The 15777-nt window shown below is 47.1% G+C and overlaps 2 protein-coding genes across 3 annotated transcripts in view; one reads left to right on the plus strand and one right to left on the minus strand.

Annotated features, from left to right (window-relative positions):
• The window catches only part of LOC147024621 (uncharacterized), a 69285-nt gene extending 64004 nt beyond the window's left edge, over positions 1-5281 (plus strand). Inside the window, exon 8 of the transcript XR_015059102.1 lies at positions 5206-5281. The gene's annotated coding sequence lies outside the window, so the exon portion shown is untranslated. The remainder of the gene's footprint in view (positions 1-5205) is intronic.
• The window catches only part of PLPPR4 (phospholipid phosphatase related 4), a 122956-nt gene that overhangs the window by 46739 nt on the left and 60440 nt on the right, over positions 1-15777 (minus strand). For both annotated transcript variants that reach the window (XM_085884693.1, XM_085884692.1), the window contains one exon: positions 5493-5688. In XM_085884693.1, the coding sequence (XP_085740819.1) occupies positions 5493-5688 (196 nt within the window). The remainder of the gene's footprint in view (positions 1-5492; positions 5689-15777) is intronic.

Consider the following 15777-nt stretch of genomic DNA (forward strand, 5'->3'; position numbering starts at 1 on the left):
TTTCTCTCCCTCGCAATTACTTTCACCTCGTCTCTTGTCTCCCGAATTACTTTTTCCTTACCCGCCTCCACCGCGGGCCTGTCAGCCGTTGCACCCCCTTCCAGCTCGTTTGTTCCGACACGTGGAGTCGCCATTTTAAGTTCCCTGCTCACGGCCTTCATGCCCGCCTGCAGGCATCGGCCCATGTTCTGCGTCTCACCCCGTAGTTCTTTCATTTCTTTTTTCATTTGCTTGCCCATGCTTTTCATTTCGTTTATAAATTCATTTGCGTTTGCATCCATTTTCGCTGTCATTGCCGCCAGCATGGCGCATAGCTGGGCCATGTCGGATGCACTCAGCTGAGCCGTTTCGGCAGGGTTTGGGGAAGGCTTTTGGTGGAGAGGAGGGGGGGGAGGTGTCATACACCGCGGCCGCTGCCGCACCCATTTCGGGCTCTGGGTTCAGTTGGGCGAGTCCGTGTTCCTGCACAATCAACATTTCCTGCTCGGGGATTCCATCCTGGACCATGGATTCTACACATTCTACATCCATTTCTAATACCCCCGGCTCCCGCTCGCCTTGAGACGCCATCTTGCTTCTCTTTAAGGGTTAATTTCGCTCGCTCGTAATTTGGAGGGAATCGGGGGTCGCTTCTCTCACCCCTGGACCGATTCCCGTGAACTTAGCCGGAGACAGGAGAGCCCGTTTTCCTGTTCTCCGATACCAGTGCCGCGAGGAGGGCGATGGGTTTGTATCGCACGACCTGACACCAGTGTTGCGGTATTCGCGCCCGCTGGCGTGCTGACGGCCACGTAACTCGAATCGCGGCACGTCGCCCACCGGACGGACAATCCAGTCGTGACCCTCTCGGACTAACGCCGGGAACCAGTCACGGGTGGACCTTTCGGTCTCACCGCGATCGAGCCAATCAGCCCCCGCGTGGGATAGGGTTGCTCGCCAAATTCGACCTACCTAAGTACCCACGCGGAGGGTAGACCGGGCGATCGCACCTCGCCGCAGGTCGACTTCGGACACGGGCCACTTAAGGGACCCGTTCCGTACTATCAGAATAACCGAGCGGTGTTATCGTCGACCTCGACGGTTCGATTAATTATCGGGCGTATTCAGCCCACTACCAACCCTTTACGTGAAGCAAGATGGGGATTCAATAGAGGAAAAGACGAAGCGAAGCGGGAAACAGTTCAACACAAAGCACATTTATTCGCGGCACACGGGAGCACACATATACAATTCCACCAAATGCACACAGAAAAGACACAATGCAATTTACACAAAAAACAAATGTAAAAGCGAAAACACAATGCAGAGCTAATACCGACTACCGAGCACACGGCAACACTTATACAATTCTACTTCACAGACGGCGCCGACAACACATACCCAAAACCAAGGAAAAGAATACCCTCAAGGATGAGGCGGGCCTGAGGCCGAGACCGGGTCGCGCCTACCCGTCTGGTGATGAGACGCGGAGCGGCGATGGCGCCTCAACTCCGCGGGCCTCACGGACAGTGTCTTGTAGGGGGTGGGAAAGGGGCCCCCTTGGTCGCACTATCTCAGCGCGGGGGGAAACAGGAGGGGGTTGCTGATGCTCGGGGTGTAGAGGATTTTTATTATCCCGCGACGAGCGTCTCCACCTTGGCCAGGTCGCGCTGTCGGCCTCCCTGGGGTGCAGCTCCCGACGCGAGCACCCCCTCGTCTGGTGTCGCTGCCTTTCCACAGCTCCGTCCCCTCCGTTCCGACTCCAACGCACACGACGACCAGCTCCTTCTTGCCAACTCCACCGCCCGCGAAGTCTTGACTCTCTGTTTCCAACTCTCCTACTCTCCGCCTCTGGACTCTACTCTCTCCGCCTCTCGACTCTCCTACTCTCCGCCTCTGGACTCTCCTACTCTCCGCCTCTGGACTCTCCTACTCTCCGCCTCTGGACTCTCCTACTCTCCGTCTCTGGACTCTCTGGACTGACGAACACGGTCCTTTTATCAGCCCCGTAGCTTCGCCCTCTCATCTTTGACCCCCTCCCTTCGACCTTTCACCTCGCTCCCCATTGGCCCGAGAAAAAGTGGGCGTGAAGGCTTTTTGATCCATAAATTTGCATATATCGATTGCCCTGGGGGCGGGGCCAATTCGCCCCTCGCTCACCGATTGGACGGCAAAAAGTGGGCGTGTGTCGTTTTTGATCCGTTTTTGAAGCACAAAATCCGTGATTTTGTACACGCTGTTCGGCGCGCGCCCTGCACGAGTCCAACACCGGCACCCACAGCGGGGCAAGAACGGTGGCGATGCGACGGTTGCGAGGTGTGACGGGAAGGTCGTGGCGGTTGTGGTGAAGCGGCGTTGTGGTTGGTGGTTGATGTTGTGGTTGTGGTGGTAATCATGGCGGTTGGTCCAAAATAAAGATAGCAAAAGAAAAACGGCTATCCTGAAGAGTCGCAGCACGCATAAATGACATGTATTCCCACTAGACAACGGGTTTGGGCCTAACTACACATGTACTTACCGAGATACCTCACCTAAGGGACCTGAATGGTGGTTTGCGAATTTGGTAACCACAACAATATATATATATATATATATATATATATATATATATATATATATATATATATATATATATATATATATATATATATATATATATATATGTTAGCCTTTAAAAACCTTATTCTCTGAAGTGGCTGGACAGATCGAGGTGAAATGTTTCACGTATGACCGCCTATCCATGTGGAACAAATGGTTCACACTTGTGATGTCATGGGTCACATGGTTTGGCAGCCAGATATGATTTACCCTAAAACCTATAAAAAATCTTTTTCTCCAGAACAGCTAGGCAGATCAAGGAGAAACAACATAAATATTTCCCAAGCCTTGGATGTACAAGTTTTTAAAGGAATAATTGAGAGGTCACATGATTTGGCAGCCATATTGGATTAAAGAAAAATATTAAATAATGTTTTCTCTGGAACCGTTTAATCAATCAAAATGAAACTTCACAATTACGATCTAGTCGTGATGGGGAATACGTGTTTTGAATTTCAACTTGATCGGACACACGATCTGGCAGCTAGAAAAAAAATTTTTTTTTTAATCCACAGCACACATTATTATGCTGTCTTCCACCTTTGTTTTTAACCAAAATGTTTTCACCAGTGTTGATGTCACTTTTTCTTTAACTTTCTCAGCAGGGACAATATCCAATGCCCAAAATCTCCAATTAACTTATTTTCACAAATCTACAAGAGAAAAAGTTTGCAGGAATCTTGAATTGCCCATCTAGTAATGTCTATTCAACAATATTCTGGAGCAATCGATCAATAGTTATTGAACAGTTCTGATTCTGATGTAACATACTTTGTTATAGAGCATCGGTGCTGCCAAAAAAGTTTGTTGACAAGGGTTATACTGGGTGGTTAGCCATTGCCTTCCCAGCAGTAGTTTAGGCAGAAATTTGGAATTTGGCTGGGGTGCAGCAATCGCTCGCATACTCTTCAGGAAGGACACTGTGGCACTTTTAACATCCATCAACTAAAGCTTGCAGATAAAACAATTACAAAACCATCATCTTCAGGTATATGCCTGGTGTTGGCTTAATGGTTAGGTTGGTGGACTTGGGATCTGAGGGTCCTGAGTTCAAATCCCACTCAACTGTTGAATTAATACCAGGTGGGGTTGACTCTGCCTGCCATGCTTCTGAGGTCGGCAAAATGAGTGCCAGCATGCTGGTATCCTGTGTCGGAGTGGCGACCTGTCCAGGATTGTGCCCAATAGCCAAGGAGACTGCTTAGGCAGCACCAATGCTCTGCACAGTGTGTGGTCCCAATGGATAGATCATCTTCAAGTGGCAGTTGGTACTGCTATCAGTACTCCAGATGGAGGGATGGCACAGAAAAAAAATGGCCACCACATCAAATGTGTACAAAATGATATGCTGAAAGGTGTGCCAGAGAGTAAAGTCATCAGTATTTAAATGCCATATCTTTTGTTCTTGAGTGTTTTCATAACTACCAAGACCGATAAAGATGTCAGAATATATCACTAAAGTCCCAAATCAGGAAATCGCTAAACCACCAAACTGTACTTTTACTTTCTTCAGCCAGGCTAGCACAATAATGGCTGACATGATGACAATGATTCTAATGCAAGGAAGTGACATTGTCTCTGGGGTATTGCACTCATGCCATCACATTTTCAAAGAAATTAAACTTATTCAGCAATCGGCAGTCGTTCGCATATCCATTCCACACCGGGCTGGCAGGATCACCTCTAAACTGTCTAACCTGGGTTTGAATCCTGACTCAGCTTTCAACTATCATCCCGGTGTTTCCCAGGCAGGATGATTCATCAATATATGTGCCGTCCTTCGGATGGATGTTTAACTGGGCTTCCCATCTGCCAGCAATAGTTTGTGGTGTTAACGATCCCTTGGTGTTCTTCATGAAGAATAGGTGACTTATCACTGGCAACCTGGCCAAATTCAAAATTCCTGCACTAACCGACAGATGTCATTGCATCGGTGGCACAGCCGTGCCCTCAGCCAATGATGCTACCCTGCAGTGTTGTGTTGCATACAAGAGGAGAAGAAGTTTCACACCATTTACACATGCGCAGACTGGGAAGATCATACTTAATTAACTAATGCACATGCACTCACTCAGACTCGTCCCTGCATTTGTTTATTTAGTACAATGTAATGGTGATGCATGAGACACAAAGTTTTATTGACAAAGTATAATATGCCTGGGTGAGTAGCCATTTGATGTTATACCTTGAAGGGCCTTCGCTTGCCCCAATCACAGCCTGGATCCTTATTCTAACATCAGCTACCAGTTTTTTTTTTGTTAAATAAGGATTCCCTCCTATTCCTCGCATCGTGTGTCCCTTAATTGTATAGATTTTGTTACTATTTGTAAAACGAAAAATTCCAATGACTTCCTGAATTGTTTCATCATTGTGGAGATTTGATGTGACAAAACAGGCACACCACTCTATCTAAGAACTCTCAAAAGATTCAATTCCCACTTGATGTGATTTTTTGATGGACTGCCACGTAGATGTTCAGGGCTGATGTTGCTGGTCATCTTCCATTTCATAATGGAATTTCCTAAGGTTGATTTGGGGATGGTGAGGCTGGATAAAATTATCCTGATGGATGCATCATCTTCCAGCCATTACCATTCCTCATTTTAACCACTCCCCTCCTTCCTCTAGGATGTAAAGCTCAGAAACTGAGCAGACTCTTCCCCGACTGTTTCGACTTTGTCTGTTGAAGAGATCCATACTTATGTAAGTCATGCACATACGTGGACAATTCTCACAACTGAAAAAGCGGTGCCCCATAACTTTAAGTAGGATGCATATGTGCATACAAATACAACAAAGTATTTCAGATGTATAAAATAAGTCAATATTTGTTAAACAAATGAAAAATAAATAAATAAATAACATTTTATAGTGAAACTTATCATGAGCACCACTGTTTTATGTATGAGGGTCACCTGGCTGCATTGATGGCATTTTCGTCAGAGCCAGAGCACTCTACATGGTTTACAATAGACTCCTGCTGGCAAGTGGTGAGTAATTGGGAAGCATTAGGTCTGCAAACTGTGAGGAAAAACGGTGCGTGGCGACCCGTGACCAATTGAAGAACATCCACTGAGATCAAGGACACGGAGAGACCAAACAGATGTATTCCTGCACAAAGAAAGGAAAGGGAAGCAGGGGAGAGACAGCCGGAAAGGAATGCAGCATTGCCAGATTGATGAAGTAGCAGCAGTTTTTTCAGCAGCAGAATGCACAGAGAATGTCACTTTGAATTCTCCAATAAAGCTGGACCCACAGATGCACGATCAGTTACACATCCAAATCTATCTCGAAATTGAGTAAATTATCATGTAAAACTGCTTTGTCAAAATCTGAGCAAGTAGTTGTGCAATGAGGTTCCTGCTTTAGAAATGTGTACATTTTTTTTTTCTGACAACTGCATTGATCATTGTGTTGCTGTTGATATTTTAAGTCAAACATCAACCATGATCCCTTTTAGATTGACCAAAAGAAAATTGCTGGGCTCCAAAAACCAGCGGTAAAAGTAAAAAAACCCCTCAAAACTAGAGAGTTCATAGAACACGATACCCCATGCAGTGTTTAGGTATATACAGGAAGGCTTTGTCGTTCGTGGTGGTTACATTCTTCAAAACCCCCATGAACCGCAAATCCACAAACTGTTCCCTTAATTAACATGTCTGTGCATTGTTTTTGTGCTATTTATTTTCATGAATAAGAGTTATTAAGAACATAAAATAAAGTTTATTTTCTTGAGTTATTATTCTTCCTGTACTTTAATTTTAATCAATTGTTCTTCCTGCCCTCCTTCATGTACTTTAATTTTAATAAAATAATGATTTTGAAGATGGTTTTTTTTTAATCTGGAAATTTAGTGCTACTGAAACAGTCTTGTACACTAACCACCCTTTTTCACTGTAAATAGACAACGTTGCGTCATAATTTAGGAGATGGAGGCTTTATTGTTCACCATCAAACGCAACGTCAATCAGAACGGTACATGTAATTTCCACGAATTATGGCCGCCTCTTCTTCACCCCGGTACACATGCCATGCCCTATGATGCTATATATTGATATATTGCATGGTTCCTGGAAGTATTATGAAGGTGATTTGTTTTCTACAGTCTTCAAGTATTTAGTGCAATTTTAACAAAGGTTTAAGGAGGTTTGCAGGCATCTATCTATAATTCCAGCAATCTCTGTGTGTCTGTCTGTCTGTGACCGCTGTTTCTCGACAACCACTGGTCCGCTCTAATTGAAACTTGCCAGGTATATTGCTGGGGACCTGAGTATGTGCCTTTTCAAGGTTTGATATTAATCGGACAAGTGGTTCCCAAGTTATGGCCATTTATTTACCAAACCAATGACAGGACATGGTGCTATGACATCACGATTGACGTCACAATTCTTCTTTTTTTTTCACGCACGTATGGGCCCGCACTGGTATATATAAATTCCGGGTTTTACCACCATTTTCCCAGTAAGTTTCCTGTGTGGAATGGTTTTCAGTTTTGTTTGACTGTCAAGCAGGCAAACAGTGCAAAAATATTATCTCACTCCTCTCTGCGTTTGTGTGATCAGGATGAATTCCGAGCCAAGGTATGGCAAAACGAAAGACTTCTGTTCATATTGTTACGGATCTGGAAACCATAAGCATTCAACATGCAGATGTCCCAAAAGTCAGTTATGTCATTAAGTATGTGTGTTGTCAGATCCCCTTCCTTTTGTCTAGTGGGAGAATCAAAGGCGTGAGTTGCGATTTCTTTAAGTTAGGTTATTAAATCTTTCCATCCAACGACCCTCCAACAAGCCATCTAACAACTATCCCATCTGCATGGCCACTCGGCCCATTACGATCCACGGTACCATCGCGCTTGCAGCCCTCGGTTCACGGGCCACAGCGCACCTTTGCCTGAGACAGATTCCCGAGGATGTTCGAGGCAGTTTCACCTCCACGACCTTTCATGAACCCGCGTGGAAGATTGGCTGGGGTTTCCCTGCAGGGGCTAAGGCCCCACCCCAGAAAGGAATGCTGTGGGACTCTGTCCAATCAAAGGTGGACAGCAAGGTGTGTTCACCAAGGCCCCTCCCCGCTGAGGGAGGTCCATAAATTCCTGAGCACTCTCTGAGGCAAGGGTGTTTTTGGGGTCTTGGGGTCTTGGAGTTTTTGGTGGGTCTTTTTGGAGAGTTTTGGAGGGTTTTTGCTCTCACAAAAGGGTGTTTTGCTGTTACGAAGGTCGTCGAGGTGGTGAACGTGTCTCTGCTGACCTTCTACAAGAAAGGAAAGAGCGACCCCGACCACTGCTCTGTGGACCCCGCCACTCACCACCCGAGCTCTGCCACTAACCTCGAGTCCCACATGTGTGACTGGGGACCAAACCAGCAACCATTGTCAGGTGCCGCAGCACAGAGTAGCCCCTTTCTATGACGGCCAGGTACCCAACCGAACTCTGACCCCCAGCTTGTACCTCTCATCGGCTGTGAGGGTCCAATAAAGAACTCTGGGTTTATTTTAATGTGTGTGTGTGTGTGTGTGTGTGTGTGTGTGTGTGTGTGTGTGTGTGTGTGTGTGTGTGTGTGTGTGCGTGCGCACGTGTGCGTGTGGGCCTGTATATAAGTAGAACTGAAGAAGTGTTTTTGGATCATTGTAAATACTTCTTGCATATTCACGTTAAGTCTTGCTTTGTGTCTTCATTTAGTGTAAATAAAACTTGTTAGAAATGTTTCTAGTTCGTTTCCATCCCTTCTTGAATTGGTCCAGCATGGTTCGGATCTGAGTTTCGGCGGGGTTTTATTCCTGATAATACGTTCATTCCAGCCTTTACGGCTTTGGCAGTTTCTGCTTGGCTGCACCCGAACCATTGGTTATAGACAAATAGACCTTACACTACGCGGTTGAAATATTGGTGACCACGGTCAGTTCAATGATCCGCCGGCTTGCGGAGTTATCCGAGCGATGGTCTACAATTCCGGGGAGTTTGGTGGGAAACAACGCAAGCTTTCCCCACCTAGTGGTCGTTCTCGCCACTGACCCCCGGCCCACAACAGTTTGGTGTCTAGAGCGGGATTCGAACCCCTCCAACTCCATAGAGAAAATTACGGGATTCGGACCAGGGGTGTGCTTAACAACCCTTTCCCTCCAAATTAAGAGCAGTAAAATTTTATTTAATTCTCAGCACAGACCATGCCGGACCAAGACGGACTGGTACAGGTGGGTTTGGAATTAACGTGAGAAGAACCCATGGCTCAGGACAACACCGGGCAGGGTAGACCTTTCCCTGCAACCAAATCCGGAGGTAACATTGGGGGCGGCAGCGGCAGTGCATGAGCACCCCCTCCATCAAATTTCCCTCCCAGAGGACCGAACGATCCCTAACGGATCCGTACCCGATCGTGGTGGATCGGCCCCGCCAGCGCCAATTGACTTGAGCCAGTTGGTGGAGATACTGGCAAACATGCAAAACCAACTGGAAGGGGATTTACAAAAACAAATGGATGTGAATATGCAAACACAGAGAGATGATTAGCAAACACTGAGGGGTGAAATGCAAAGCATGGGGATAAGCTCACAAGAACAAATGAAGGCGGGCCAGGAGGAAATAATGGCGGAGCTGCGGAGCTGTAACGTCGAATTAAAAGAAACGACCAGGTCAAGGGGGAGTGTGGAGGTTGTTCGGACCACGATGATGACGAGTGAGGTCGAGGTAACGAGTGACGTCACGACGGTTAAAGGACAAACCGTGATCGGGAGCCGGCGTTGAAACGTCCCGTGATTGGTACGAAACCACCACGTGCACGGCTAAAATGGCGGCAATGGTGTGAATTTGGAAAGCATGTGGCCCCATGTGAGCACGTGTGCAAGGCTGCGCGCAGCGAGTGGAATTCGCAGGATGCGCGGAACGTGTCCCGACGACGCCGCCGGGCCCGTGTGCGAGTGACGTCAGCAGGGATTGCGCAGCATGGAGGCCAGGTGAGAAACGCGCGGCTCACTTGGTGGATGGCTCGGAAGTGGACGTGTAATGGGATCGACGGGGCGACGTTATGTATGCTTCCAATTATCGCCCGAACGAAGGGGATGAGCGAGTTGAAAACCGCCGCCCTGGCGATGCAAGGCCTACCCAGCCTTTGCACGAGTACCCGATTCCCGACCAGGATGTAGCGAACATCCTTGTCGTGGGGCAAAGGAGCACTAGTTGGTGGAAGGGTTTAGCGTTAGTTAGGCCGGCCGGCCTCATGAGGCATGAGCAGTTCTCCATGGGGCCCGGTGGGACAAGTTAGTGGGAATTTAGTTTAGAATGGATTGGAGACATGGAGCGTGTCATGGGGACATAGCTTAGCGATAGAATTAAATGGAACGTGCATTAGAATATGGGATGACGGGGAGCACGAATTAGTTAGAGGGACGTAGTTGTTAGGGTGTGTTGTGAAAAAAAAATTGAGAAGAAAGAAACATGATGAGTGAACGTGGGTCAGCTGACCCGAGTGTGAGTAGAGTGAATGTGGAATACATGGTGCGAACGAATGATTCGGGGGAGGAGTGAATCCCACCCAAGAGAACCCGGGGTTAATGTAATGTTAGTTAGTGGGTTCGTTAAATTTACCAAAATGGATGTCGATTTGTTGTTGGTGTGAATGAAGGCACGAAACCTTTTTGTCGGGTGCAGGAGTCTATTGATCGGCTGGGAGCGTGGCTGTGGAAATGTGCATACTGAGTAGAGGACCCCCTGGGCACCGAAGTAGTCGGCCAGAGTAGGCCATAGGTCCAAGGGACCGAGTTAGTGTAATGGGCACGGGCAGCCCACCGAAATGGGACCCGGAGCACCAAAATGCCACGTGGGCATCGAAGGGGACACTGCCAGGGGCACTCCCCACGTTCATACGGAGGAGGTAGGCTCGGAGATAGCCTCAGCGACTCGGGGGTGCCGTTGTTCAAGTTTGGCAGATGGGTATCCCTACCAATGGAGCCACGCTGCCCAGCCACGAAATTGTGCAAGAGCACGAGAGAAAATTTGCGGGCCAGTCCCAAATTAATAATAAACACCAACACAGGCGACAGGAATCATGGTTTCTAGAACCGATAGTTTAAAGAGACAGGCATGTTGAAAAGCCCCGGGGATAGATTAATGTTAATAAAATGCTAGGATAGGTTGGAAACATGTACCCCTTCGCACAATCCATCCTTTCGCTGTTCTTAGGCTGCTGGACTCACCCTTGGAAATTGCTGAAATCTGAGGGAGTTGTTCTGAGGCTGCGTTGGGCCTCGAGACATTCACTTGTCTCTTCCTTAATCCTCTAAGGAGGGATCTTAGGGATTGGGGATGGACAGTCAGTACAGGTTAGCCGAACAAGGACAATGAAATGGGTTAAGGCCCGGTCACACCTTGACGTTTTAGCCAGCGATGGCAACGTATTAAAATGTATGTAAAACGCTGGCTGACGTTGAACTTTTGATGTTTTTTTTTAAGATTCGGACGTATTCATAACGAGTTGGTCGTATGCATAACATATTAGTAATGGACACAGAACGTTTCGTTGTGTTATAGATAACTTATACCAACGAATGCTGAACCTGTTGTCGGCCAACACAACCGATGCCCAACGATAGTCTAACTTCGGCATAGCGCGTTGCACGCATCGCCGACGATGTCGTGACGTAGCCTATTAAAAGGCTGACGCACAACGATTCGAATCATAACTGCCGTAGAAATGGAAGTGTCAACATCGCGGTCACACCTTGGCGATCTTGCCAGCGTATGCCGACCGAAGAAAAATGTGTCTAAAACGTTGGGGCACGTCAAATACGGTATGAGTAAGTTTGGTATACGTGAGTACAACGCTAAAGTACGCTATCATACGTTGTAGTAAGTAGAGTATGTCAAGAAATTTTAAACATGTTCAAAATTTTACGACATACTCGGCGTATGACACACGTTCCGCATGCGATGGGGATAAGTTTTACACACGATATGTGGACGCTTACACACGTCCACAAAGGCTACTTATAAGCTACTCATAAGTCGAAACACGTCGTGGTAATGTCTTTTTTACGCGAAACATTTCTAACTTATGTTTGACGTGCTTTGAACCAATTCTTTACGTAGTCCCAACACACATCGACGTATGTAGACGTATTCCAATGACGTCTTCCGGTCGACAAAAAAAAAAATTAACGTGTTTCTAGCTTACAACTGCCATATAAAGACGTGTTCCCAGCGGTTTTGGGAATTGGTATATAAAAATGCTGCTCATAAAAGGGGAACCCAACGGTGTTTTCGAGTTCCTTTTTGAGTCGATGTCCATGTCAGCAGTATCAGTATGAGTATCAGTATCAGTATCAGTATTAGTATTAGTATTAGTATTAGTAGTAGTTTGTTCATGTTGGCAGTAGTAGGTGAGTGTGAGGGGGAGGGTGTGGGTTATGATGGATCGTCCTTGTGTCCGCGTGTCCACGGGTAGGTTCATAGGCTGCCACTCAACGATTTAAATGGCTGCATCTCCACTATTGAAAGTAGACGCTTGCGCTCAACAATTGGATTTTTTTTACACTCAACGACTTTTAAACGGTACCACTCTGCTATTTTCATTTTTTACAATGAACGATTTAAATTGCTGTCACTCGCCTTTGTTTTTTGACGCTGGGGTTTTGAAATTTGAAGCGTTTCTTCTGAACGTGTTAAAACGCTCAAACTCGACTATTTTTAATAGACGCTGCCGATGGACAATTGGAATCATAGCCAAGCTAGACATCGAAGTGTGAACATCCTCGTCATGCCGAAGAAAAGTTTGAAGAATGCTGCAAATAAGTGTCCTGGCCGTGGCCGTGGACGCTGACGCAAGGACGATCCATTATACCGACGTCTTTCAGCCTATGAGTAACTTAAAAGTAACGTCTGTCGATGTGTGGCAACGATCGCGTAACGTGCCAACAACACGTTAATCATAGGTTAGAAATAAGTTTCGGGTACGCTAAACATTACCTCGGCGTGTCTCAACTTATGATTAACTTACAAGTAGCATGTGTTGACGTCTGTCAACGATCGCAGACCGTGCATACAACTTGTGCCCAGCGTAGCGGAACATGTGAGTCATACGCCGGCATACGTCGTGAAATTTCAAGCATGAAAAAATTTGAGGACAACCGAAAAGTACAACGTTTAAAGCCAGCGTACAACGACGTATGGCAGTGTTTTTCAGCGTGCTCTCAATGTTATCAAAACTTACCCATAACGTATTCAACGTGTGCCAGCGTTTTAGAAAAAAAATTCAAAAATCGGCAGACGTTGGCTAAAACGTCAAGGTGTGACCGGGCCTTTAGGGAAACACGTAATTATTAAAAAAAAAAATGAATAAAAGTAAAAATAGTCTAAATTTCGGGGTTTTTTTGGTTGTTGTTGCAAGATAATGGGGGTGGGTATGGTGAAGGACAAGCAGAGGCGATAGGTTGGGGGAGACCATAGGGTAGGTCCGAGCCCATTTTCAGACTGGCCGGCACCACCGCACTCCCTCCACAATCTCACGAGACCAGACCGAGACCGGCCAGCTTCGTGTGCCGACCTCCTCTTGTACTGCATCTTGCCTGGTCTGCGTTTGCCATGCCATGCTTTGCCTGCCTTTGCCTTGCCTCCATACCTGCCCATGCCTTTGTTTGCATTGTCATTCAACCCTCACCATGTGCTCCAGGACCACCTCTGAAAGTGTTTTGCAAGGACTGCTCTGCAGGCAGCCGCATTACTGGGGACTGCATTTGAGCAGCCCGGATATCTCCTTGTTGTTGCATGAAAGCCAGTTCAAATGGACCGGGGACTGCACTGAGCAGCCCGGAGATATTGTTGCATAAAGGCCAGTTCAAATGGCCTGTGAGATGGTGTATGGCCTGCCGTGTTCGGGTGAGTTGCCTCCAGCAGCTAAAATTAAAAAAAAGAAGAAGAATTCAACAACAATCAAGGGACCTTTGAAGGCCCTAAAGACGTCTGACCATCCATACCTGCTGTGCACTCACCCACAAATGTTAACTTTGCTTTGTGTTTTGTTAACTTTGCTTTGTGTTTTGTTAACTTTGCTTTGTGTTTTCTCTCCTCAAATCACAGGTCCTGAGCCATGGGTAGTGTAAATATTAGGACTGTACATAATTTTAACCCACCTGTTGTTTGCTTAGCGCCGGCAATGTAGTTAAGTTGTCCGAGTGAGTCTGTTAGTCTAGTTACGCAACACACTAGGTTATTTATTGTTGGAACATGTTTTCCAAATGTCGCACTCGGGGATCCGTAGATAAAATGAACTGGGGGAAAACCTTCACCTGCATGACACACAAAAATTAACAACTTGGGTCGAGTCTATAAAAAAGGGGCGATGGGGGTAGTGTTACAGATCCGTAAACCATAAGCATTCAACATACAGATGTCGCAAAAGTCAGTTATGTCGTTAAGTATGTGTGTAGTCAGATCCCCTTCCTTTTGTCGAGTGGGAGAATCAAAGGCGTGCATTGCGATTTCTTTTAGTTCGGTTATAAATCTTTACATCCAACGAATCCTCCAACAAGCCATCGAACAACCATCCCATCTGCATGACCCCTCAGCACATTACGATCCACGGTACCATCGCGCTTACAGCTCTCGGTTCGCGGCCACAGTGCAGCTTTGCCTCAAACAGATTCCCGAGGATGTTCAAGGCAGTTTCACCACCACGACCTTTCATGAACCCGCGTGGAAGAGTGGCTGGGGTTTCTCAGCAGGGGCCGTTGCAACGTTGATACTGCTACTCATCAAGTATGAACCCGCGTAGAAGAGTGGCTGGGGTTTCCTGGCAGGGGCCAAGGCCCCACCCCGGAAAGATATGCCGTGGGACCCTGTCCTACCAAAGGCGGACAGCGAGGTGTGTTCACCAAGGCCCCTCCCCACTGAGGGAGGTCCATAAATTCCTGAGCACTCTCTGAGGCAAGGGTCTTTTTGAGTTCTTGGAGAGTTTTTGGAGGGTTTTTGTTGTCACAAAAGGGTTTTTTGCTGTTACGAAGGTGGTCGAGGCGGTGAACGTGTCTCTGCTGGCCCTCTACAAGGAAGGAAAGAGCGACCCCGACCCTGACCCCCCCCTCTGTGGACCCCGCTACTCACCACCTGAGCTCCGCCACGAACCTCGAGCCCCACACATGCGACTGGGGACTAAACCAGCAACCATTGTCAGGTGCCGCAGCACGGAGTACCCCCTTTCTCCGACGACCAGGTACCCAACCAAACGCTGACCCCCAACTTGTCTCTCTCCTCGGCTGCGAGGGTCCAATAAAGAACTCCGGGTTTATTTTCATTTGTATGTGTGTCTGCGTGTGGGCCCGTCTTTAAGTGGAACTGAATAAGTGTTTTTGGATCATTGTAAATACTTCTTGCATATTCACATTAAGTCTTGATTTGTGTCTTCATTTAGTGTAAATAAACCTTGTTAGAAATGTTCCCAGTTTGTTTCCGTCCCTTCTTGAATTGGTCCAGCATGTTTCGGATCTGAGTTTAGGCGGGGTTTTATCCTCGATAATCCGTTCATACCAGCCGGGACGGCTTTTGCAGTTTCCGCTCAGCTGCACCCAAACCGGAGTTGGTGGTCGGTAGTTGGAACACTACCACAGTCGGTAGAATGACCCGGTTCGAGCAAGACGTGCCGAGGGCGTGTTTCCCCGGGAGTCGAAATCATGTAGTTAATTAGGTAAATTGGTTGTAGACAAATAGACCCTACGCTACGCGGTTGAAATATTGGCGACCACGGTCGGTTAAACGACCCGCCGGCTCGCGAAGTTATCCGAGCGACGGCCTACAATTCCAGGGAGTTTGTTGGGAGATGACGCAAGCTTTCCCCACCTAGTGGTCATTCTCGCCATCGACCCCCGGCCCACAACAATATTCGTGTTCAAAATATAACATTCAATTTAAATAAGTTCTTCCTTGATCATAAACTGATATGACAGACAGATGGACATGAACCAATTGCTTAACCCCGGCTTTTCGCTTCATATGCATGGGGTAATTAATGGAATCTCCTGCAATGAGGCTGAAGGACAAGGTCTGTTGCTGTCACATCGCAGACAGGCCCTTCTGTTTTTAGCTGTACCTCCCCTACAGTCTTGCTCCCTCTGCTCTCTCAGCCCCCCAACCCTCTCCAGCTCCTCCAAGAAATATGCATGCTTCCAGTATCTCCCTCCTGACGAAACTCCCAAAACACAGACTTAATTTCCATCTCC

The sequence above is a fragment of the Eptatretus burgeri genome, chromosome 6, assembly GCF_056783735.1.
Source record: "Eptatretus burgeri isolate ZD-2024b chromosome 6, Ebu_testis_v1, whole genome shotgun sequence".
NCBI classification, from domain to species: Eukaryota; Metazoa; Chordata; class Myxini; order Myxiniformes; family Myxinidae; genus Eptatretus; species Eptatretus burgeri.